We start from the raw sequence: 24,419 nt of genomic DNA, 5'->3' as shown, positions 1-24,419 counted from the left end.
GATGGAGTGGGGGCTAGTCTGCACCCCCAGCACGCCCCACTCCCCCAGGCGCTGATGAAGCCGGGCCCGTGGGCAGTGGGCGCCCGGGCACCATCGTCTCTCCCCCCAGCGCTGCCAGAAAGGAGAGCTAGCTGGAGGGCCAGGACTGTGCCCAGGCAGGGGGCCTCCTGTCTCCCGGCTGGGCCAGGCTCCCGGCTCCCATTCATTCCCCCTGAGCCCCCTCAGGTCTCTGAAAACCACACAGGCAGCGGGATCAGAGAATTCAACAGGTTTCATTTGAACCCAACTCTGAGCCACGACCCACAGGATGTCAGCACCCTCCCCCCCGGCTGCGCCCCCAGCACCCGCAGGCAGGACAGCCTCTGGGAAAGGTGGCCCCCATTGCCGGCAAGGCCCTGGGCGTGGGCTCCGAGTGCTGCGTGGTCCGCCTTGGTGGTCTGAAGCTCGGCTCACATCATGGCCTCCAAGTGCAGGATCCTCAGGGCCTCAGAGATCTGGGCGCTGGTGTCCATCTGGCCATACATGCCCACTAAGAAGGCCCGGTGCAGCAACACGGCCGCATGCTCTGCGGACGGAGGAGGGCCCGTCAGCTCTGCCCCTGCACCCCAGCCATTCTCGGGAGCGGAGCCTCTGCCTGTTCTTGCTCCCGGCCGGAGGACTGAGGCCCCCGGGGGCAGCAAACTGACCTTGGCAGAGGAGGGTGTACTCAGGCAGGTTCCTCAGGGCTGTCTGCACCACCTCGAAGTCCCGGCTGCCCAGACAGTACATGAATGTGGGCAGGAAGTCGGCTGCAATACTGAAAAAGCCACGAGTTCAGGGGAGCCCCGCCCCCCCACCCCTACCCTGAGCCAGGACAGCCAAGGCCCCAAAGCCCCCCACAGCCCTAGCCCCGGGGACACTAGCTCACCCGGGGTTGTTCTGGATGGAGCGCAAGGCCAGGCTGAAGGCCAGGCTGCGGCAGGACTCCTCGGCCGAGCTCATGAGCCGCTGCAGGCTGGTCTGCAGGAGAATGCCTGTCAGCGGGGCCACCTCCCGCTAGGGCTCCCCGCTTCAGCAAGCGCGGCCGGGGACCCCACTCCCCCAGCCCCACTCCGCCTCAGTTCTGGGCTGGATGGCAAGGCGCGCTGCCCCTGCAGGAAGGAGGTGGGGGTGGCTATGCCTCCCGCCCCAGCCCCCTGGGGCCCGCGGCTGCTCCGCACCGAGAAGAAGCCCAGGATCTCCGGTCTCCGCCGAGACATCTCATCCACGTCGCTCAGGACCTCCAGCAGATCTAAGTCGAGCAGAGGGCGTGTGTGACGGAGATGTGTCCCCCCCACCCCAGCAGCCTAGAGGCGGGGGGCAGAGTCCGGGGCTGGCCCGCTGCCCGCCCCACACCGGACGGGTAGGGATCCCAGCCTGGCCGAGGCCCCAGGGTCCCAGGTGCAGCTCGGCTGCTCAGAACAAGGCGCCCAAGCCTCCTGGGACCCTCCACGCCACCTCAGCGCTCGCTCAGGCCAGGGCGCCCCCAGAACCTCAGGACGCCAAGCCTGCGGTTCTGCCGCCTCCCCGACTCCACCGGGACGGCGCCTCTGGTTTGGGCTCGACCCGGAGGTGCACGCTCCCCCAAGACCCTCCGTCAGGTCTGCGGGGCTGGGATCTGTGTGTGCACCACATCCCTGGGTGTCTGTCTGTGCCCACCTCAGAGTCATGCTGCAGACATACCGCCCTGCCCTCCCCCAGGGGCCACCCGGGCTCAGCTCCCCCGAAAGGGACCAGGGGCCACCGGCCAGCTCCTCGCCAGGCCTCCCTTCCTTGGTGTCCACGGGGACTCCAGGGGGTTCCCCAAGAACACTGGCCAGCAGAGCAGCCCCCACCCCCGACCCTGGTCTGCAGCTTCCTCCTCCAAGCCCCTCTCCATGGCCCCACCCCCACTATGAGCAAAGACCCGGCCCTCCCAGCCTTCCCAGGGGCCCTGCTGTCTTCTGGATGCCCCCCAGGAGAAGCCAGGACAGCCAGGGCCGCTTTGGGACCCAGGACCACAGGGACAGAATGGGGGCCACCACCCACCATGGGGGCACCCCGGCCTGGAGGGCGCACGCACCCCTAACTCACCCTCAACCGTCTGGCCGCGGGACAGCCTCTTCATGTAGGGGGCCATCTCGGCTGCAGTCAGAGGAGTGAAGATGCAGACACTGACCAGAGGCAGGGAGCCAGCCGAGCTCTCATCTGCGAGATAGGAAGCCAATGCCAGTCAGGGGCAAGGGGACAGGATGGCCCGCCCTCAGCCACCGTCCACAGAGGGCCTATGCAGCCAGATACACTCAACGCTGTGGCCACAGGACCCCAGCGTGGAGAGGAAGGGTGTCCCTGCTGAGCAGCGTCTGGAGTCAGGGCAGATACCCGAAGACGTGGCCCTGCCCAGGCTGGGCACAGCACCAACATGCAGCGGGCGCTCAGTGTGTGATAAGACCACGAGCCTGCTGGGGGCCACCTGGGAGACACGCGCTTCTCCCCAGAGCCTTGCACTCCCTGCTGCCACCGTTCACACAGCAGGTGCTCAATAAAGGCACTGTGCCAGGCGTGTCAGCGGATGGCTGAAAGTCACACTCAGCACCAACGACTGGGCAAAACCGGGGCAGGACGACCGTGAGGGGCCAGCGTCAGGGCAGCCCCCGGGGGCAGGACAGCCGTGAAGGACCAGCGTCAGCGCGGCCCCCGGGTCCTCAGCCTGCTCACGAACCCACCACTCGCTGGACACGCTGCTGCAGGCGCCGGGCTGCCGCCAGGGCGGTGGGAGCCGCGAACGGGGGCAGGAATGTGGATGCAGCCAGGCAAGGGGACAGAGGACCCGACTGGTCCCACAGAGCAGGTGCTGGAGGTCACGTGGGCCACGGCACCACCTGGGGCTGCGCGAGCGTCACAGAGCCAGAGCCAGAGCCAACGACGCCCCGGGGACGCCCAGGGGAGTCCAGCCCGGCCCCGCCCAGCAGAAGCCCAGCCCCACTCACCCTCACCCTCCTCATCCAGTGCCCGGTCAGCCCCGCCGTCCCTGCTAGGAAGGCTGAGCCCCGCCAGGAGCGACTTAAGCATCACCAGGTCGCTGCTGTCAAGGGACAGGTCACTAGGGGGACAAGGGGGGGGAGACAAGGCTCTGCGTGAGGACCACATGCAGGGGGCAAATGGCGACAAGGTCTGCCTGAGGGCCACACGGGGCGGGGAGGGGGAGGCCAGGGCTGTGCCTGAGCAGCATGGGGGTAGGGGACTCAGGGGGCCGGGGAGGAGGGAGCCAGCTCAGGACGGCCCTGGCGCAGGCCCAGCGTCTGTGACCCGGGCACCATGGCCCTGGGAACTCCCCGCCCTGAGCCCTGCCACGCTGGGCCCCGGCCGAGACGCTGGGACAGGGGTGCACTCACTGCAGCACGTTCAGATGCTTCTGCAGGAAGGCGACGGCGGCTGCAGGGCTGCAGCTGATGTACTTGTGGGTGAACCGCACGAACTTGCTGGCGAAGGGCACGAGGTGGCGGGAGGACTTCCTGTAGTTCTGCAAAGGGCATCGCGAGGCGGCGCTCAGCCGGGGCTGCCCCAGACGGAGGCTGTGTGCCCCGTCCTGCGCGCACCCCTCCCAGAGCCTCACAGCGCAGGCTGGACACCACCAGGTGCCGCCCTCTGCTGGGTCCCTGAGGCTCAGGAGTGGCCCTGGCCCACGCCCCGCAGGGGCTCCCCCGGGAGGGCGGCAGCTGGGGGCCTGGCCCTGCCCCCGCCCCCCTGCAGCCCGGGGCTCCGCTCTCCTGCAGGGCTCCCTGGAGCCACATCTGCCCTCACCCAGCGGCTTCAGTGGACAGACCCCCAGTCCTGGTCAGGAGGACCGAGCCTGCTGCAGTTGTGGGAACAGGGGGACAAACCGACTGGGGAGAGAATTCAGAATGGGGGGGCAGGGCATGGTGGCGGGGGTGGGAGGGGGCTTGGAGGTGGGGGCAGAGCGGGGCAGGGCACAGGGACGGGGCACCCACCCGCAGCAGGCGCACGAAGGAGAGCAGGCAGTCCCACAGCGCCCCCTGGTGCTCGCTCTGGAACACCTGCGGCTGCAGCAGCTCCAGGACCCCCAGCACGTGCATGAAGAAGGTCAGGTGGTTCTGCTGCCGGAACTCCTGGAAGTTGAGGTGCGTGCGGCCGTGCAGGAGGGCGGCGATCATGGGCAGGTGCCTGCGGCCAAGCCAGAGCCGCCTGGTCCTGGGCGTCCCCCAGCCTCTCCCCTCCCCTCAGAGACCTCATCTGCTGGACAGAGACCACCCCGAGCCCACGGATGCCCACTGCGAGGCTCCTGGCTGCTCAACCGACTCACCCGGCCCTGCCCCCCAGGCTTGGCTCGTCAGCAAGCAGCCTCCGGCCCTGACCAGCCCCAGGATGACCGCCACAGAGCCCATTCCTACAGGAACACCAGGTGTGGGGCCCGCCCCTGGCTGGGCATGGGGAGACACCACGCCCCACAGCCAGGCGGTACCTCAGCAGCAAGAGGGGGTGGGCCACCGCCAGCTTCCGACAGGCCATGCTGGCGTCGGCCACTCGGCTCTCGGATGCCCGGGAGTCGCTGGTGTCCGCCAGGAGGGTGATGAAGCGGTGGATGAGGCCGTCCAGCTGAGAGGGGCAGGGGGTCAGGGCCAGGGCCCTCGCGGCTTTCGTGCCCACCTGCCCACCTGGGCTCAGCCCCAAGGCCCTGGCACAGTCCCTGAGGCCCCTCATGGTGTCCCAGAGAAACCTGCCCCCACTGCTTTCTGGGGCTTCAGAGGATCAAGCTGGCTGTAGCCAGAGGTCCTGGCCAACCTCAGCACGCAGTGTGACATCAGCCGCTCCCCGGAAACAGAACAGAAGCCCTGAACTATCTCAGGTGAGAAAGACCGACCTCACAGGTAAAGCTTAACTTCAGGTGTGTGAAACACAGAACACACACAAAGGAAAGCAAGCTAGAAAAACGTCGCTCCCTCCTCCTGGGACGCAGGGCTGGAGGCAGATCCGACTCAGGGCCCTGCCCAGGGAAGGCAGGGAGGGGGCAGGGAGACCCGCAGACCACAACCCCCCCGCACCGCTGAAAGGAGGGGAAGGCAGACTCTGAACATGGAAGACCACACTAGGCACGTGGGGGAGGCAGGCAGCCAGGAAGGGGCACGCTGTCCACACGCGCCGAGCACAGCGGCTCGAAGTCACCACGCCCACAGGGAGCCCGGCTGATGTGCAGGGACAGAGCAGGGGCCGGGCACAGGAGACATCATCACACACATCGCGCAGTCCGCGTTTCTCAACAGTCCCCATCAGGGAACGAGGGGCACACGGGGGGACGCCCACTCTGCTCTGCTCCACACCTGGAAGACTTCCCGGAGGAAGGACCCTTCAAGAGGTCAGACAGGAGAGGGAGGCACGGTAGGCTCCAACTTCAGACACTCATCCACCCTCACCGAGTTCTGAGAAAAAGCACTTCCCTACTTCCTGGTCTGGGTTCTACCCCCAAGCAGAGGACCCAGGCGCCCTGAGGAGCCCGTCGGGCCTCACCTTGCAGACACTGCTGCCGGTGGCCCCCTGGCTGTGCAGCAGGACGTCAGGCAGGGGCACCCGCAGGTCCGGCCGCTGCAGGTAGAGCTGCACCAGCAGGTCGCGGCTGCACTTCCCCAGCACGCTGTGGGAGAGCAGATGCGGCGGCTGCGTGGCCAGGGCAGTACCCCCCACCCCGCCCCGCACAGTCTGAGCCGGGTGGCCCCTCACCTGTCGCCCCACTGCTGGACGCAGCTTGTCAAGTGTGCCGTCACCTTCTTGATGCCTTCGTCGCCACCGCGGCAACAGCTCAGCAGCAGGGGCAGCCGTGCCTGGAGCAGCCCGCAGGTGCCCGCATCCCCATCCTGGCTGCGTGCCTCCGCTTCGGCCAGGATCAGCTCCACTAGCCCCACAAGCTCCGCCGGCTGCACCCGCAGCACCAGCTCCTCCCGCCGCTTCTGCAGTCGGATGCGGTCGGTCAGTCCCGCGCGGCATGGCCATGCCCGGGCCACCCCGCCCTCTGGGCAGGGGACACCCCAAACCTGCCTGTGGGGTGCGCTGGTCCCTGCCCTGCCAGATCCGAGGGACGTGGATGCAGGCCCAGAGGAAGTCAAGGGAGGCCGAGGGGTCAAACCTGGAGGAGGTGGGGAGGCCAGACCCAGCAGGAGGCGTGACTCCAGGCGGAGGGAGGCGGATGGGACCGGCAAGATGCCCCTTGTCGGCTGTGACCCCGGCCGGGCTCAGAGGACGTGGGCCACCCGCCCGACCTCGTCCAGCCCTTCCCCCACCCGCCCCGCACTTGCAGCCACGCGGCACTGACAACAGCCCTTACTGTGACTGGAGAACAGGGCACCGGCCACCCAGAGCAGGGCCACCCGGGCCAGAGAGCCGGCTCCTGCAGGGGCCAGGGTGGTGCTGGGCCAGGCTCCCAGAGGAGCTCTGCACTGGGCGGCTGCACACAGCACTCTGGGGCCTCACAACGCCTGTGGTGCCAAGGAAGGAGCCAGCCTGTGGGGTGGCGGGGGCTCACCTCTGTTCCCGGCCCCTGCCCAGCAGGATGCGGATACACTGGTGCAGGGTGGACCAGCTGGACTGGTGTGTGAGCAGGGCCAGCAGGTAGGGACGGAAAGATGGCACCTGGGGGCCAGGGTGGCCTTTGCCCTAGGACAGAGGAAACCTGGGTTGGTCTCCACCGGGCTGCCCAGCTCTGGCAGATGGGGTCAGTGGATGGCGGGCAGCCTGCAGGAGGTGGCACAGGGCAGGGAGAAGCCGCCACTTCAGGGCAGGGCCTCCCAGGCTGGCGGGTCACTCCGCAGATAAAACATGGGCTGAACTAAACCCACCTCTCAGAGACGGGACACACAAGCAGCACTGTGGGCGCGGAGTGTGACCCGCACCCTCAGAAGCGCAGACCCGCCAGCGCAGGGCAGGAGCAGGGCCAGGGGTCGCACAACCCCTCCCCGGCCTCCCGGTCAGCGTTTCTTCGTCTTTCCACAGCCAGAAGGGCCCTGATGCGGGCTCCGGCCCCCACTCCTCGTCAGGGGGAGGTGGGCTCCACTCTCCCTCCAGCGCCCTGCGAGGACCTGGGCCCACAGGGACCAACCTCACCCCTGCCCTCCCGCCTCTGTGACCAGATCTGGCCGGTCATGGCGACTGGCTCGGCACACTTGGGACCTGTCCGGCCGATGAGACTCCAGCCTGGGGCCTGCCAGAACCGACGGAAGAGCGCGCGCCGGCCCGGTGAGCCCCACCTTGCCGCGGGAAAAGAGCAGCCTCTGCTGAAGGTCGGGGCAGCTGCCAACCACCTCGGGGTCCAGCATCTCCAGCCAGTCGACAAGCAGCCCCGAGCAGGGCCCCAGGAGCATGGCCTCTTGGCTGCAGGGAAAGGGGCTGGGGGTCAGACACAGCCGCCCGGGACTGCCCCCAGGCCCAACCGCAGCTCCGCCGACTCACCTGCAGCTGTCGGCCTCCTGCTTCCCAGGGGCCAGGGGCTCCTCCTTCTCTGGCAGCAGCAGTGAGCTGACCACCGCCACGGGCCCCGAGGGCGGGACGGCGGACGCGGTGGAGAAGAGTGCGGCCAGCAGCTCCTCCAAGTGAGGTGACCTCGCCTCGATCAAACTCCGGAGGACTGCAGATCAGAAGGGGTGCCCGTCACACGGGCCCAGGGCATGCCCGACTCCAGGACGGACAGCCCCACCCCCGGGGTTCTGTTCTGCTGGGGGTACCCGGCATAGGGACTCTGGAGCGGCAAGGGGGTCCTCAGTGGAGCCCGCGGCCCGAGTACCTTTGCTGATGAGCTCGGGCTCCACGTCACACTGCTCCCCAGATTTGAGGGTGGCCACGATGGCACGCACGGTGGAGCTGACCGCTTCTGGGTCCCCGCGGAATGTCAGGGCCTCCACCAGGTGCAGGAACCCGCTCCGCACTGCAGGGGAGAGTGTGACTGGGTGGACTCCCGCCAGGGCCCCAGGAGTGACCCCCTCAGTTCCCCCACACACTCCCCTCCCCGAGGGGCCACCCCTGGGCCCTGGCCCTGAAACCACTGGACCACGCCCCCGATGCCGCTGGGCGCCCCCGGGAACAGGCCCCCCGACGCAGCGGCAGAGCCTGGGAGCCCCGCCTCACCGTTGCTGATCCGGCGCCGCGCCGAGCACTGGGCAGCAAACAGCCTGAGCTGGGCCTGCAGGGGCCCAGCCTCCACGGAGGGGCCGTCCAGCCACTGCAGGGCCTGCATGAGCACTTTGAGGAAGAGTGACGAGAAGCCAGTGTCCTGGGGCGCGCAGCGCTGGGGGCGGGCAAGGCACGGCTCAGACGGGGCCAGAGCCCCAGAACCCACCCGCCGCGCAGCGCCCCTCCTCCACGGTGAGGGCCCACCTAGCTCCCCCAGTGATCCTGAGGACACACGACAGGGCAAGCACATGTGCGGGCGTGGACGGGGCGGGAGAGGCAAGCGCGGCCCACCCGCGGCCCACCTGGTACTGGCAGAGCTGGCGCATCAAGGGGCAGGCAAGGACGTGGCTGCGGTGCATGGCCAGGGCCAGGGCCCCGCCGTGTGGGGAGCTCAGCAGGGTGGCGAGAGCCTGCAGGAGGCGCACGGCGACACCTGGCACCTCGGGGCTCCCCTGGCGGACTCGCGCCAGCTCCCGGCCCAGGGCCTGCTGCAGCGCCAGGGCGGCAGGGCGTGCGTGGGAACTCTTCCACCGTGGGCCCGGGCTCAATGGGAAGATCTGTGCAAAGAAAGGGGGCTGTCAGGCCAGCAGCGGACACCCTCATCCACCACTCTCTCCAGGTGGGCGTGCGGAGGAGACCGTGGACTGGGGACAGGGGGGCCAAGGGCAACAGGCCCCGGAGACCACGTGTGACCTGTGCACACACGTGTGTGCAAGCGTGCAGCCAGGAAACGGCACGTGTGCTCTGCAGCACCCGCTCCTGTGCCTGGGGAGCCCAGCCCACGGGCCCGGGCGGGGCCCTACCTGCAGGAGCAGGCCGGCCAGGTCGTCCTCTGGGCCCAGCGCCCGCACCCGTGCCACGGCCCGGGTCCCGCCCTGGCCCGGCGGCTGCTCTGGGCTGCTTTTGGGTTTCGGCGCCTCTGCGCTGTCTGCAGGGAGGGAGGAGCAGTGTCAGTGAGAAGCCCTCCCACCCGCTTCACTGGGACCCTGCCACCCAAGGCCAGGCTCGCCCGGGGCCCGCCGCCCACAGAAGCAGCTCACGGGCCCTACCGAGAGCTCTCGCCCGGGATGCCAGCCTCACCGGGGCTCCCGAGGCCCACGAGGCACAGAACCCACTAGCGGGAGGGGGACACGGGGCAGGGCTGCCCGAGTGGCCGTGCGCGGTACCTCGCCGGGCGGGCAGGGAGGCTGTGAGCAGGGAGTGGAAGGTCTGGCCTCCGGACGCGCCACGCTCGTGCTGGACCTCCACCAGGTGGGCCATGTAGTCTGCAGGGACACCGCGGGTGACCACACGCAGGGCGGGGCTCCTCCCCACCGCGCCCACAGAGCCCCTTGCCTCCCCGGGACCGCAAGCGGCGTCTGAGGCGGCCGTCCGCTTGGAGCCCCTGCCCGGGGCGCTCGGCAAGGCCTGGTGCTCACTCTTGTCCATGATGTTCTGCTCCAGGGTCTGGGGGTCGTGGGCCACGGCCTGGTCCAGGTACTGCAGCAGCTTGCTCATGCTGGACACGGGGATGCCGAAGGACTGCACGAACAGCAGCAGCTGCTGCGGTTCCAGGTCCTGCAGGGCTGTGGGCAGCTCCCCTCAGCGGCCGGGCGCAGGGCCGGACAGCCCCAAGGGCAGCCACTGGGTCCCCCAGCCCCCGCCCCGCGTCAGACTTGCCCACGTGTGTCCTGTTTCCCAAACCAACTCACCCCCTACCTGCCTGGCCTCCCCAGCTACTGGGCACCCTTCCTCCTCCCTGCAGGCTGCCCCAGCCCACCCCACAGTCCAGACCAACTGCCTCCCTCCCTCCTCCAGCACCCCATTCTCTCTGGGGCCTTGTAAGGCCGTAACAGCTTGCACATAGAGACAGCTCCCTGAAAAGTCTAGACATGAGCCGGACAACAGACGTCCCAGAACGTGCCAGAGGCCCCCGAGCTGCCCTCTTTCCTTGGCAACGGCCTACAGTGAGAGGCGAGGCCCAGATCCCCCCAGGCAGTGCCAGCGTCCCCCCCGGGCTGTCCCCCCCCGGGCTGTCCCCCACCCCTGGCAGTACCAACGCCCCCCTCCCTGGGCTGTCCACCCGCCCCGGGCAGTACCGGCGTCCACCAGCCGAGGGACCTCTGAGCGGATCATACGCAGCTTCAGCCAGTCGGGCAGCAGCAGTGCCTCCTCCGACGTGTCCACCAGGAAGGCTGTGGGTAGCGGCTTCTTCTCCGGGAACCAGATATCCAGCAGCGCCTGGAACTCGCTGTCACCAGCTTCAGGAGAGAGGGTGCAGTCAGCACCATAGCCACTCTGGGACCTCAGGCTGAGGGCTGATGCCAGCGTGTCCCCAATTTACGGGGGAGCCGGGGCTGCTGAGGAACAGGGCGGGGGGGAGTCTACCAAGAGCAAGTGCGACGGGCGCCAGAGCCTGCAAGAGGCGGGCTTACCCAACCCTCACAACCACCGTGTTCTCCTCTCTCGGTCAAGGAGATCGAAGTGCAGGGAGCCGGCCAGGCCCCCAGAAGCCGGGTGAGGCCAGGACCAGCACGTGTGCTGGGCCCCGTGGGCTTGGCCGAACCAGCCCCTTCCCGCCCTCGTCTCCACAAAGCCCTGGGCAGCCAGCAGGCCAGACCGGCATAAGGCCGCCTCCCTGGACACAAGACGCAGAGTCACCCACACCATCAGCCTCACAGGAGGGATGGAGAGGCTGCCAGGCCAGGAGGTCTCAGGCAGCCAGAGGATCAGCCAGCTCTGGACACAGCCCCTGGGCAGCGGGTCAAGGGCCACACCCAGGCCTGTGGCGGGGACCTGCGGCCCCTCGGTGGGCAGCCCTGTGGACATCTCCACCTCAGAAACCTGGCAGGAGAAGCAGGCCCAGGTGTCCGGCAGCACCCATGTGCACCTCAGGACGACGGGACAGCGGCTGGACCTGAGGGGCCCCACCACGGAGAGGTTCACGTGCTCCCCAGGAGGGGCGTCTGCCTCCACCGGAGACCCGGCCCTACCACCCGCAGCCTGCTCACCACGGGGCGGGCCCAGAGTCAGGAGGATGACCATGGCGTGGACCACCAGGATGTGCATGGTGGCCGTCTCCCCGCTGCTCCAGCGCAGGAAGACCTGGTCCTGCGACTCTGACTGGAGGAAAAAGGCGGCGTGAGAGGCCGAGGCGGGGCGCGGGGCCGCGGAGCTGGGCGGGGCCTGGCGGGGCGCCACCTCCTTACCCAGCTGTAGACCTCCTCGCCCTCCTTGCTCTTGCGCATGCGCTGCACGTAGCGGGAAAAGATGGACAGCAGGGCTGCCAGCACCACGTCCGATTCGGCGCTGCAGGAGCGCTTGGAGAAGAGGTGGGACATGATGGTGGAGCGCTCCACGATGAGCCGGGCCACGTCCTAGGGGACCGGGCGGCAGGGGGCGGGGTCAGCGGCTCGGGCTCTCCTCCCGTCACACCCGGCCAACGGCCCATCCCTGGCCAAGGCCACCTGACGCCGCACCCCATTTGGCACAGACACCCCAGCACCGGCCAGCACGCCGACGACAGACGAGGCCCCGTGTGCAGCCCCCTCAGGCACACGGGCTGTGAACTGGAGAAGGCTGGCCCCTCGGAGAGGAGGGAGTGACAGGAACACAGACGGCTCAGGACCCACAGGGAAAAGCCGCCTGCCCACAGCCAGACGCGTCTACTTGCAGCCGGCAGCAGTGACGTGGGGGAGGCTAGCCCCTAGACCAGACTCAGAAGGCAGGGGCCACCGGCCCCTCGGCAAGAAGCCAGGCTTGGGCAGAATCCCACTGCCCACCAACCTCAGTCCTCAGCCAATCCCTCCACTCCCTCTACAGGGACCTGGAGCCTTCAGGACCCCCGCGCTGTCAGCCGACAAGCTCATAGAAGAGCAAGGTCAGGAGAAAGACGGCCACGAAAGAGCAGGCCGCGGGAGAACACAGGCCCGTGCCCGGCTCACGGGGCCCCACAGGAGCAGGATGCGTGGACCTCGCCCCTCCGCCTCCCAGGCTGGCCAAACCACACCTCTCGGGCCCAGAGCCCCAGAGACACGGGGGCTCCTGCCCTCGACTCCTGCTCTGGACAGAAGGTCCCTACCAAGGTCCCAGCACTCGGGACCCAGAGCCAAGGTGTGGCGCTGCCGCCTGCTCGCTCACAAGCTCCCCCAGCCCCGCCCCCTCACCAAGGCTAGGTCGCTGTGCTGGCCCTGCTCCTCCACGGGCGTGTGCTGGGACAGGTAGACCAGGTAGGCGCTGATGGTCTGTGGGTCGGTCTCCATGTGGATGGCCTGCGGAGGGGGGCCGTGTGAGCGGAGGGGATGGCCCCCGGCCCCTCCCGACGGGGACGGCCCCGCCCCTCGCCCGCCCCCGCCCCCTCGGTGCCCCGCCCTTCGCCTCCGCCCCCGCCCGCACCTGCTGCAGCGCCAGCGCGGTGGTACTCCTCACGCTCTCGAACAGCGGCAGCCGGGGCAGGTCGCGCAGCAGCCACTGGTAGCCCTGCAGCGCATCCGCGTCGCCCGAGTCCTCCTCCAGGGGCGGCTCCTTCTCCTCCCCGTCCCGCAGGCTGCCCTCTGAGAGCACCAGGGACAAGCCCTAGAAGCGGACAATCGGGCTCTGGGGCTGCCGGCTCCCTCCAGCCCAGCAGACACCGCGTACTCAGAGCTGTCAGGACAGTGGGCTGGCTGCCCGGGAATCTGGCGCCAGCGCCTCTGGGAGGCGGCAGGACAGACACAGGGCCGCCCCCGGGACACTTCCGGTCACCCCAGAGCGGGAAGGGCCCGGGCGGGCCAGGACCCAGTGTCTGCACGTTCCTACCATGCCCTTTTCCCTGATAGTCTCTTCCGGTGAAGCCCCGGTGAGAAAAACGGTCGTTTTAACAGGAAAGACAACCGTGCCAGGGGAGCAGAGGGCCTGGTCCCCTCACCTTCATGGCCAGCACCCTGGCGGCCACCTGCGAGGAGCCCAGCCGCCGCAGGAAGTAGTCCAGCACCTCACACGTGGTCTGCTCGTCTGCCTTGGGGCCCAGCAGCAGGTCCTGCAGGCGGCCCAGCAGCTGCTTCTGCTTCTGCTGCCTCTGTGGGGGCAGGGGTCGGGGGTCAGGGCGGGCGTGTGGGGCCTGGGGTCGGGGGGTGGGGTCAGGAGATGGGATCAAGGTGGGCATGTGGGGCCCCGGGGATCAGAAGTCAGGCTGGGCATGTGAGGGTGGCAGGGTCAGGGCAGGCATGTGGGCCCCAGGTGTCTGGGGTCGGGGCAGGCGTGTGGGCCCCCAGCGGGCACTCACCTGCCGCTTCCTGGCCTTCTGCTCCTTGCTCTCGCCCTCCTCCTCCTCCCCGCCCGAGGCGGGCTCATCAGCGGCGTCATGCAGCAGGAACTCGCACAGGCACTGCACGGGCAGCACGTCCAGGGAGCCCTCGCTGGACTGCACCAGGTCGGCCAGCCAGGGCATGGACTGCGAGGAGGCCTGGGCGGGCAGCAGCACACGGCTCTTTCTAGTCAGTCCCGCTGCCACCCTCCCCCCAGCAACTGCCCGCCACCAGCGGGGACTCCCGAGGCAGCTCTCTGCACCCCGGAGCCGTGGCTGAAGGGCCCGGTCTCCAGGCGTGCCCTCCAGCCCACAGTCTCATCTGATGCCAGGGCCCCCCGCAGCCTCGGGAAGGCCCCCCGCAGCCTTGGGGGTGCTCACCTGCCTCTGGATGATGTTGAGAAGGAAGTCGGGGTTCCGGCTCCGACATAGAAGGTGCCCAAGGCGCAGGGACTGGTTGAGGCCTTTCACCTGGTCCAGGATGTGAGGCGGAGGCCTCCGGGGTGGCCCTCTGAGAGCGCCAGGCAACACGTGTGTGTCAAAGCAGCAAGTGAAGCGCCCCCAGCTAAGAGTGGATGGGGGGGGCCTGCCTGCCTCCCACCTGCAGCCAGCTGCCCATCCTCCCGCAGGCCCGTGGCTCCTCCCCTCTCAGCCTGGCCTCGGGGGCTCTTGGCTTCACCCACAGTGTGGCCCGGCCTCCCTTTGGCCCCACCCCCACCCCCCAGGCCTGGCCGCCCCCCGCCGCCCGCCCGGCTGCCCCCTGCCAGCCAGGCCAGCTGTACCCCCCAACCCCTGCCCGCCACGCCCCCACGCCCCGGGCTGCGCACGCACTGGGGCTCGAGGCTGGTGAGCTGGGACAGCAGCAGGCTGCTGCTCTCGGTGATGGTCTGCCGGGTGGAGGCTGCGGCCAGGTGCCCCTCGAATGCCAGGATCTCCTGCTTCTCCCGCTGCGAGACCTGCAGCTCCCGGTTGATCATCTCGGTGCGGCTCTCCTCATCCGTCAGGGTGCACGGCGGGTACGAGTAATTGCTGGGACCGGGGGGCGAGAGCCTGTCACAGTGCCGCCCCCGGGGAGTGCTCAAGAGTAGGGGTCAGAGCCCGTGGCGACGTCCCTGGCCCAAGCCCGAATGGAGCCGTTAGACTGTGCAACGTGTCCAGGGGCCATCGGCAACACGCCACAGTCAGACCTCAGTGAGGGAGCGGGTGTCCCTCAGAGCCCACAGCCGGCCACTCTGTCCTTCCGCATGACCGCACGCTGGTGCTTCCAAAATTGGCCAATAGGCGTCAGGGCCCCAGACCCAGAACAGAATGTGTGCGGGAGGGCCGTGCGAGACCCCTGCCACTGGGCCAGGTGTTCCGGCACAGGCACCAAGCCGACTCCCACTTCAGAGACACAGGCGCCCTCCGGGGGCCTGAAGGCCGGGACCCCTGACACACATTCTGAGTGTAACCGAGCCCCCGCATCCTGGCCCCGCGTGGTGGCAAGCGACTCACTTGGTCATTGCCATCTCCATGAGCATCTTCAGCGTGGGGTACTCTTCCCAGGCGGCCAGGCCTAGGGGGCAAGGCAACAGGTGGCCGGGGGACCCTGGCCCGCCCCCAGCCCCTCCCCACTCATCAGCCCGCCCCTCGCCAGGCTCTGCCCCCCGGCCCGATGAGCGGAACATCCAGGAGAAGCAAGGCCCACACAGGCTCAGGTGGCCGTGGCTGGCTGGGGCAGTGGGCGCTCACCAATGTTCTCCGGGTTGAACGCAGCGACCACCAGCAGGAGGGGCCACGCCTTCCAATAGAGGGTGGAGATGGCGAGGTTTGGAGGCTGATACCTGGAACCAAGATGGCCACAGCTCAGCTTTGGCACCGGGCGGCAACAGCACACACATCCTGTGAGGGGCCACGCAGCCACTGCAGCTCAGATGTGAAACGTGCAGAAACGTCCAAGCTACAGGACTCGTGGCGTCTGACGGCTGTGTGTGTTTGAGGGGAAGGGGAGGGGAGCACCAGCGGATGGGCAGAGGCTTCTTGGAGGAACGACGCTGTCAGGTCACGCAGACGACGGCAGCGGAGCCCCGCGGCTGCGCCGAGACCACCCTATCACATCCGCAAACGAGTGACGCACGCGGCAAATGGAAACCGCGCCGCGGTCGGGCGCTGAGGAAACGGCGTGCACGCACTGTCGTCCCGAAGCAGACACAGCGCCTGGTTCACACACGAGGGAACCAAGCAGCAGAGTGCTGCGGGCCGAGGAGAGAGCGGGGCAGTCGGGGGACCTGGGTGCCGGGGGCCTCACCCTGGCGGGAGCTGGATGTTCTCGGGGTGGTGGTAGGTGCACAGGTTCAGGACGGCGTCGATCAGCTGCACTCGCTCCACCTTCAGCACGTCCACGTCTGAAACGCAGGAGCCACACGCGGGTCCCTCGGTGCACGCCCCGCCTGGACTCGGGCCGTGGACGCCCAGGAGCAAGGGCACAGGGCAGGGGGGCGGGGACGACGCAGGCGCGGGCGCGCTGCCGCAGGAGCCCCGGGGCGCCAGGGCACGACCGCACCGCGCGGCGCCCGAGGCTGCAGCACGGCCGGGCTCAGGGACGGGCGAGGACACGCTGACACCTGTGGGTGCAGCGGGTGCGCCAGGGCGAGCAGGGGAACGGCGAGACCCCCAACGCTGCAGGCCAGCCCAGGCCCACCAGCAGCGAGACACACGCTCTAGAAGGGGGCGGCTCCGCCTCAGGCCCCCCCGCAGCCCTTCAGAGAGGCGGGGGACAGACACTCCTGCCGGGTTCAACCGTGCAGAGAACACACGGAGGCCCGGGAGGTCGCGGGGAGGGGAGCCAGCAGCGGGAGGCCCTCACCGTCAGCCTGCACAGCTGCAGCCCGCTTCACCAGGTGGTCAGCCAGCTCCATGGCGTCGGCGGGGCCAAGAGGGAGCTCCCGCGAGAGCCCGATGACTAGAATGCGCATCAGCGTGTCCTCCAGGATGGGCACCTCCGAGCAGAGGCGGAGGAAGAAACTGCGGGCAGAGCGGGCAGAGGAGGGCTCGTGGGAGCCCACCCCCAGGGCAGGGGAAGCCCCAGCTCGTCTCACCTGGGCACAGAGGGGGCACTGCCCACCCTCCCCATGGTCACTTGTGCCTGATGCCCATGTGGACCGGGCCCCACAGCCCTGCGGAGGACGGAGTGGGAGCCGGGCCTCGGGGGTCTCACAGGCCAGCTCGGCCCCGTGCCGTGCCCTCAGACAGGGGCGGGGCTCCGGCAGGGGTGGAGGAGCACGCTGACGCCGCGGTGGGGCCCAAAGAGGCAGAAGAGGGAAGCGACCTGTCAGAAGCTCAGGGAGGGTGACCCGGCTCGGGGACCGGTGAGGGCAGAGAGGACACGTGTGCGCGCTGCCTGGACGCGAGGGGCGGGGCCCACCCAGCCGAGCATGCGCGAGGGCGCAGGGGCCTGCACAGTGCGTCTGGGGAAAGGGCGGCGGGGTGCGGGCTCAGGGACCCGCCCCCAGGCCCGCCCCCGCCCTGCTCACTTGCGGTCGCTCTCGGGGGGCCAGTTGTCCCACTTGTAGTAGGTCTCGGGCTGCTCCGTGAAGAGAACCTTGTGGAGGCTGCAGCGGGGGAGGGCCGTCAGGCTGGGGTCCTGGCCCCACCCCATCAGCCCCCGTGGGCGGGGAAGCCCGTGCGCAGAGCGATGGCCCGGCTCCTGGCTCTGCAGTGAGGCCTGGGAGGCTGGCAGGCCATGGGCCCCTCCCAACAGGGGGCGCCCCACCCCACCAGACAGGGCCCCGCCTCCCCGACGCCCTGCCGGAAGCTCGGACACCGCGAGGTTTTGGCTGTTGCCCCCTGGCCCCTCTGGCCTCTGACAGCCTGGCGCCAGCTAGTGGCCTGTCATCCGGGGAGGAGCCCTGTCACTCGTCACCCGTGAGCCCCGGGAGCGCGGCCGGTCGGGGGCGAGGCAGAGCCGGCCGCACCAGTGCACGTAGTCCTTGGGGGCGAGCTTGCTGATGGAGGGCACGACGGTGTGCAGCCACCACACGGCATCCCGCTGGATTGCAGCGATCTGGTTCTGGAAGGAGCGCAGCACCTCGAGGTCTGGGGAGGAGGAGCCGGTTACATCGCCTGCATGGCAGCCAGGCGCACGGAGAAAGCCTGGGCGGCACAAGCACCCTGAGACGTCACAGAGGAGCGGGGCCCCAGATGGGGGGTGTGGGGGGGGCGGCTGAGACGGCTGGGCAAGGCTCGCCAGCACCTGACCGTCCTCCAGGGTTGAGGACACCTCAGGGAACTGAAACCCTGAAATCCCAAGTGTCCTTCCAGCCAATCGCTTAAAGGGCCTTGCAGCCAACCCTTTCCAGGGTCAGTAATGACCCAGAGCAGGCTGACCCAGACACCGCTGCCCTGCCCCCCTACCCTACTCCCAGCCCAAAGGCACCAGGACCTGCACAAGCAAACCAGCAGAGGGCGACCCCGGGCTGGGAGCGGTTGCTCTCCGCCTGGGCAGAGTAGGAACCAGCAGTTTCCTGGGACTCCAGGAGCCGAGCTGCAGCTGCGACCCTCCTGCCCCAGGCCCACACTCAGAGCAGAGCCCCCTTCTCCCACCCAAGGCCGCCTCCCCAGCACGAGAGCCCCCCGCAGAAGGCAGCCCGCCCCCAGCTCCTCACTCTTCTTCTCTCCTTTGTCCCAGGCGACGCCAGCCTCCTTCACCTGGGCAGTGATGCCCAGCATCATGGACACGGCCAGCACGTCCGTGACGTGTACCACGAAGCGCTCCTGCAGGACAGAGCAGCCCCGCCCAGCCCAGCTCAGCGCAGCGGTCCACGTCCCCGTCTCCCCTCTACCCACCCCCCACCACGGCCAGCAGGACGGCAGGATGCTAGGGACCAAGAACCAGCCACAGCAAGGCCAGGTCGGGCCACAAGGGGAGGTATAGCCCACAGAGCTGGACTGAGCTACCCTCGGAGAAGAGGACCCCCAGGGGCTGTCTGCTGACAGCTCACGTGGCTCCCGAGATCCACCACTCTCGGCCCCAAGTCCTATTCTCCAGAGGCCCTTCCCGCCTCCCCAAACTCCCTAAAACCCACGCTGAGCAGACCCGGGCCACGGGGGCGCCGTCGGTCTGCGCACACCAGACACTGCTGCCCCACCCCCACACCCAGCGCAGGGGCCGCGGGGACGGTGGCCTGGGGGTGCGGCGCCGCGCACCTTGAACTCCATGTCCAGGTACTGGGGCTCCTTGCGCTCCTGCATGAGCCCGAGGCAGAAGGCCTGGAAGTTGATCTCGTGCTTGGTCTGCTTGATGATCTCGCGCAGCAGGGCCCGCGAGGCGCGCAGGTAGTCGTCCTTGTTGGTCAGCAGGTCCTGGAACACCATGGCCAGGAACTGCGGAGAGAGACCGCGGGAGCTGCCGGCCGCCCGCCCCAGCCCCCGCGGCTCTCACCTCATGGGCCAACAGGAGGCCTGCCCAGAGAGCCCGCGACCAGACACCCCGGGACAGCAGAGCCTCCTCACAGCGCTCTGCACCCGCCGATCCACACCCTCTCCTCCAGCGGCTCCGGGGCGGGGTCGCGGGGCCCCACCTTGGGCGCCAGCTCGGAGCTGTGCTGCAGCACGGTGTACAGGATCTGCATGTTGTTGGGGTTCCGCGCGTTGGAGAGCTCGTTGAAGATCACGAACTTGATCGTGGTGCCCAGGTTGTCCTTGTGCGCGTTCAGCAGCTCCCTGGGCCCCGAAAGCAGAGGGAGCTCCAGCAGCTGCCGCCCGCACCCACCATGCCCCCGCCGCCCGCCCCCGGCGGCCCCACGCCCACCGCCCGCCCCCAGTGCCCCCGGCAGCCCCGCGACCCCCTACGTCCCCACTGCAGCTCGCCCCCGGCGGCCCCGCGCCCCACATCCCCATTGGCCCCGTGCCCCCGCCCCCGGCGGCCCCGCGCCCCCCACCCCTGCAGCTCGCCCCCGGCGGGCCCGCGCCCCACACCCCCGGCGGCCCCGCGTCCCCGCCCCCCCGCGCACCTGATGCAGAGCATGTAGTGGTTGAGCAGGACCTTGGGCTTGAGACGGATCTTGATCAGGTGGGAGATGACGTCCATGTCCTCGGCGCCGTGCGTGCTACAGTTCATGCACACGGACATGAGCAGGTCCTGGGCAGGCCGCGTCAGCTGCGGGCGGCGGGAGCGGGGGACGCTGTCAGCCCCGCGGCCTCGGCGCAGGAGGGCCCCGCGCGCGTGCGCGCAGACGCGCGCCTCACCTTGGGGTTCTGCAGCCACATCTCCAGCCTCTGCACCGCCATCAGCCGCGCCTCCTTGTAGCCGCAGGCAGAGGTGAGCAGCCGCAGGAGGTTCCGCGAGACGCTGTCGATGGGCTGCCGCCGGTTGAGCTGGTCGCGCAGCATGTCCAAGACGTACTCCTCCACGCTCTCCGCCAGCTCCTCGTACCTAGGCCAGAGGGGGGACGGCAGCGGGCAGGAAGGCAGGCAGGCGGGGGTCTCCTGGGACCGCGCGGGCCGGGGGCACGCGGCACACCTACCTGGGCATGAGCTGGCCCTCCTGCTCGGGGCTGAGCTTCTCCTCGGCGATCAGGAGCTCCGTCTGGCTGTCCTCCTCCTCCGTGAGGGACGGGTGTGGGCTGCTCCCTGCAGAAGGAGCGCCTAGTGGACACCGGCTCCCCTCGGTGCCGCGTACCCGGGCCCCTCCCACTGGGAACCCAAGCCCAGCTGCCGCAGGGGCTCTCACCAGCACTGAGGTCCCCTCCGCCACGCCCCGCCTCCCCCTGCAGGAGCACACTCTTGGGGGGCATCTTGGTGTTGAAGGCTGTCTGGATGTTGTCCACAAAGGTCCTGCAGTGCGGGCTGTCCACCCAGATCCGCTCCCCCAGGGAGTCTTCGATGTACACCTGCCAGGACGGAGCCCAAGCCTCAGCCTGCCCTCTCCTGCGACCCCGTGTGAGGGCAGGAGCAAGCTGGGAGCCTCCCCAGGCCCTGGCTGCCCCTTCACAGCCAGCAGCTCGGGGCAGAAGATGCCCTGGGTTGCCACACGCGGCCCTCGGGGCTCAGACGCCTTTACCCCCCGGTGGTCCAGCAGTCCCCCCACCCCAATCGCGGCCCTCTGCCCCCTTCACCAAGAGTGATCGCCTGGGAGAGGCCACTCACCTTGACGAAGATCTCAGGCCAGTTCTCATCCTCCTCATACGCGGCCATGAGGAGGTTGCAGGCCAGCACAGACACTAGGCTGTTGCCCTTGGCCTTGAAGCTGACGGAGGCATCCCGGCGCAGGAGGCTGCACAGCGCCTGCGGGAGATGGCGCGGTGGCGAGGAGGCCCGTCTGGCCCTGCCCGCCCCTTCCCCACTTCCTGGCATGGAGGAGGGGACGGCAGCCCTCACCTCAATGACGCCCTCCGTGGCGAAGATGTTGGGCTTCATCTTGGCCAGGTACATGAGGCTGAGGTACAGGACGCTGTCCGGCTTGGCCCGTGTCACCTTCAGCTGCTTCACGGCCCCACACAGCACGCCCTCCAGCCGGTCATCATTGCCCTCCAGCTCGGCCGCCTCGATCTCGTCCAGCAGCACCGTGGGTGGGACTGCCGGGGGAACGCCCAGTCAGGTGGGCAGCCCCGAGCCAGACCGTTCCACGCAGCCCCCAGGCCAGGGGCTGCCGAGGCCGACTTCCAGGGACCTGACTGAGGGCCTGGGGTGGAGCCACGACCGCAGGTCCCCAGGGAGTGGGCGGGGCAGCTGGGCCGTGCGGTGCAGGGGTTGCCCGACCCCCAGGAGTGACCAGGCCCAGGAGGGGCCGTGCGGGAGCCCCCCAGGCACTGCTAGAGCCTCTCGCTGCAGGTGCGTGGCTTAGGAACACCTCCTTTTCTACAAGCTGGTCCCTCCCTGAGCTTCCGAGCGGGCTGGCCGGGCACCACCTGTGGACCCGGGCCTCCTCCTCCACTGCGGCCTCCCCGCGTCTGCCCCTCAGAGGCTGCTCCCTGCATCGCTGAGAGCCTGCCAGGGCTCCGACTCTCCCCCCGCGCAGCTGCCCTCTGCTCTTTCCCTCTGCTACCTCCTTGGGCATCCCGGCCCCGACCTTCCTCCTCTGACGGGACCAGAGGCCCCCCTCCCCGTTCCCCACCTGAGGGCCCCCCGGGCCAGGCGCGGCTCCACCCACGTCTGATCTGTGCCGCACTTACGATCGTTTGGGTCTACCTGTTCTGTCACTTCCACTGTGATTTCTTTTCTGACCCAAGAGGTTTTGTTAGGACTGTGTTTTTAGATACCCAAGTGATGGCAACGCGATGGATTTCTGACTCAAATGCATGGAGGACAGAGGTTGACCGGCACTCCCCGAGTGCTCTCCACGTGCCAGGGAGAAAGACAAACAGGCAGGAAGAGGGGTGGAGCTCAGAAAGTCCTGGCCGTGGAGACACTCCAAGTGCCACACGCCATGAAGTAGCTGAACTCAGCCTCTTCTGTTTTGCTAAATGTGTTTCATTTGTAACATGCCTTTCATAACCATACTCCAAGTAACCTTCAAAGCCACCTTATCTGGGACTCGTGTGATGATAAAACCAAAGCATGGCCAGTGAGGAGAGAGCTGTGGCCTGAGTCGGGACTCGGTCCCTCAAGTGCTCAGTGCTGACCTGGCCCAGCCGCCAGGGAGGGACCCCGAGCCAGAGATCCGAGGCGGCTGCCACCCAGCGCAGCCCCGGGCCAGTCTCCGCCCGGGTCTCACCGCTGCCCGGCACAGCCCCGGCCCTGGCCTGAGCACGGGCCCCTCCACCAGCACGAAGGCCGCCAGGCCACGGCTCCTCTCGTAGTCCTGCTGCCAGTCGAATCCCAGCCAGCCTGTCAGGCTCTGTTTCCCACCACAGTCCCTGACGGGCCTCCTCTCTCCCCGGTTCCCCGATGGGCCTTCCCCTCCCTGGCTGCCACGTGAGCCCCTGTACACTTTAACACCCAGGACTGATGTGATGTTAAACAGACCCGACCTCCAGAAAAACGGGAACGTCCAGGGCAGAACAGCTTCTGTGTAAACAGCGGGCTTGTGGGTAAGCTTTATGCCTGTCTCTAATGCTGTCATGATACCTCATCAGCTAAGAGATAAAAAGCAAGCAGGTGAACTCTGCACCGTTAGGAACTGGGAAGAGAGTGAGGTAGCACAAGCTACCGCCTCCTGGGTGGACAGGGTCCTCACGACACGTACAGCCCCCAAGGACAGCACCTGTCTGTCTGCACTGCCCTGGACTCCCTGCACTCAGAGAAGACTGTCACAGAGGCGGCCTCGGAAAATAGCCAGGCCAGCAAGGGAACAACAGAGTGCGCCTGCTCCCCAAGGACCGGAGCTGGCAGCCCTCCAGGAGAACATCAGGCTCACGCCCGCTCCAGCCCTGGAGCAGGGCCGGCAGGAACCCGTGCAAGGCTTTCCAATGCAGGAGGCCCCTGCACGGCTGTCTGCTCCCCAGAGAGGGCCACAGAGGCGCGCACTCGGCAGCAGCCCCAGATCGATGTGGGCCACCCTGCCCTGAGTGACAAGCACCTCCCATCACTGTCAGTCTGAAGCAGAGGTGCAGTGAAGGCGGCCCTATGAGAGATGCTCTGAAAAACAAACTCACAGCTGACTCCTGTCCTCCATTCTCCAAAGAACCTACACTCCTAAGCTTGGAAGTAGCCTTTCTGAACCCTGGAGCACGGACGAGGCAGGGGCTGTGCTCTCTGGGGGACGTATAGAAGCTGTCTTTACCTTCAATCGGGACCACGGATGGTTCTTTAATGGAGGGAGAGATGGCACGCTTCTCTGCAACCGCAGCCTCAGCCAGGCGTCCCAGGGCACTCAGCGGAGGCGTGGAGGAGAGTTTGGGGCGCTTGGTGAGCCCCGGCAACGCCGAGGCACCCGCCAACGCAGCCGCAGCATCCCGCTTCCGCTCCGAGGGCAGGCCGGAAGGGGCAGGCTTCAGCAGGGTGGAGGCTGTTTTCGACTCAGTAGTCTGACCCTTTGAGCCCAGAGCAATGAAGTCTCCTGGCGGAGGGTGACCTGCAGAGGGACACGCACCTTCACACAGCAGCTAGGTAGAAAAGGAGTCCGAGAACAACTCCAACCTCCCACCATTTCCATGGGGATTCGACTACGGTCGGGGCAGGCGAAAAAACAAGACACCCAGCAAGTGCACAGCAGTGCTGGGACTGGCCAGTGAGCAACAGCGGACAGTCACACGGCGCTGACTACACACCAGGCCGTTTCCAGCCTATCAGCTTCCGGTCCCTTCACCCTCAACAAGTTTCTGAAACAGGCATCATTAACCTCACTTTACAGGTTGAGTACTACCAGGCACAAAGAAGTTAAGTAAAGCGCCCAAGGCCACTCAGCTAGCGCGGGTTGGAGGCCAGTCTGGCTCCAGCCTGCTGTCAGCCCCTGCTTGTGCCGCCCCCTCCTCCCGCCAGGCACTCCTGGGCTGCGGTCCGCGGCCTCGGATGCATAGACCAACGAGCCGGCCTGGGTCGAGGAGGCGGTGGCGGCGGTCCCAGACCCCCGTCCCGGGACTCCCAGGGCCCCCGGGACCAAGGGCTGCTGTCCGAGACCCCATTCCTGGGAACCGCGTTCGGCTCGGGGAAACAAAGCCGCGACCCGAAGGCGCTGCGCCGTGTGCCGCGGGGAGAGGCCGCGCACCCGAAGGCTTGGCCGCAGCGCTGGGCCTGCGGACAGTGGTGGGCTTGGCCCGGTTCATCCTGCCCCCGAGCCCTCGCCGCTCCGCGCTGCCGACGCCGCACTGGGGGGAAGACCCGCGCTAGTCAGCAGCCCGCCGCTCGCCCATTCATTCCAATCTGGGACTGCGGCCCGGGGCGAACACTCCGCCCCACCGCGGGCAGCAACTCCTGAAGCGGCCGCGCGACCCCGCCTTTCCGCCTTGGATCCCGGGAGGCTCCGTCTCTCCGGCAGAGGCGACCCAGTTTCTTCTACTGAGAGCGATAGATGCCCATCGCACCGGCGCCCGGGTACCGTCGCGGCCGCCCCAGAACCGGAAGTCGT

General features: G+C 68.3%; 1 protein-coding gene across 2 annotated transcripts; it reads right to left on the bottom strand.

Moving 5' to 3' along the window:
* Positions 1-253: 253 nt before the first annotated feature.
* Positions 254-24,419, bottom strand: INTS1 (integrator complex subunit 1). Of its 2 annotated transcripts, XM_061402371.1 has the most exons (47): positions 24,060-24,419; positions 23,136-23,426; positions 20,792-20,988; positions 20,561-20,698; positions 20,145-20,304; positions 19,939-20,044; positions 19,661-19,847; positions 19,426-19,571; positions 18,994-19,135; positions 18,620-18,796; positions 18,079-18,187; positions 17,389-17,509; positions 16,948-17,025; positions 16,281-16,438; positions 15,723-15,819; positions 15,167-15,258; positions 14,930-14,990; positions 14,267-14,464; positions 13,817-13,946; positions 13,415-13,594; positions 13,058-13,207; positions 12,547-12,726; positions 12,318-12,422; positions 11,361-11,528; positions 11,163-11,274; positions 10,251-10,412; positions 9,591-9,737; positions 9,339-9,437; positions 8,976-9,100; positions 8,475-8,729; positions 8,128-8,287; positions 7,787-7,927; positions 7,456-7,630; positions 7,254-7,377; positions 6,533-6,663; positions 6,049-6,136; positions 5,734-5,960; positions 5,524-5,647; positions 4,481-4,614; positions 3,990-4,182; positions 3,393-3,520; positions 2,988-3,100; positions 2,092-2,205; positions 1,200-1,270; positions 908-999; positions 687-796; positions 254-565 (listed from the first exon to the last, which is right to left on the bottom strand). In XM_061402371.1, the coding sequence occupies exons 1-47, from the start codon at positions 24,115-24,117 to the stop codon at positions 450-452; spliced, it is 6,570 nt and encodes a 2,189-aa protein (XP_061258355.1). In that variant the 5' UTR covers positions 24,118-24,419; the 3' UTR covers positions 254-449. The 2 variants fall into 2 exon arrangements, with proteins under 2 accessions (XP_061258355.1, XP_061258356.1); XM_061402372.1 differs by lacking the exons at positions 20,145-20,304; positions 20,561-20,698; positions 20,792-20,988; positions 23,136-23,426; positions 24,060-24,419 and having other exon boundaries at positions 19,933-20,022.

The sequence above is a fragment of the Bos javanicus genome, chromosome 25 (assembly GCF_032452875.1).
Source record: "Bos javanicus breed banteng chromosome 25, ARS-OSU_banteng_1.0, whole genome shotgun sequence".
Lineage (NCBI taxonomy): Eukaryota > Metazoa > Chordata > Mammalia > Artiodactyla > Bovidae > Bos > Bos javanicus.
The sequence above is the reverse complement of the archived record's forward strand: the minus strand, read 5'-3'. Positions and strand labels throughout refer to the sequence as shown.

Bases quoted from the DNA above. Each gene is read 5' to 3' on its own strand.
- INTS1 (XM_061402371.1), bottom strand. From the start codon at position 24,117: ATGAACCGGGCCAAGCCCACCACTGTCCGCAGGCCCAGCGCTGCGGCC. The intron at 20,305-20,560 runs GTGAGTGGCCTC...CCGTCCTGGCAG, and splicing joins GGCCTGAGATCTTCGTCAAG to GTGTACATCGAAGACTCCCT. The intron at 797-907 runs GTGAGCTAGTGT...TGGCTTTTTCAG, and splicing joins TCCATCCAGAACAACCCCGG to TATTGCAGCCGACTTCCTGC.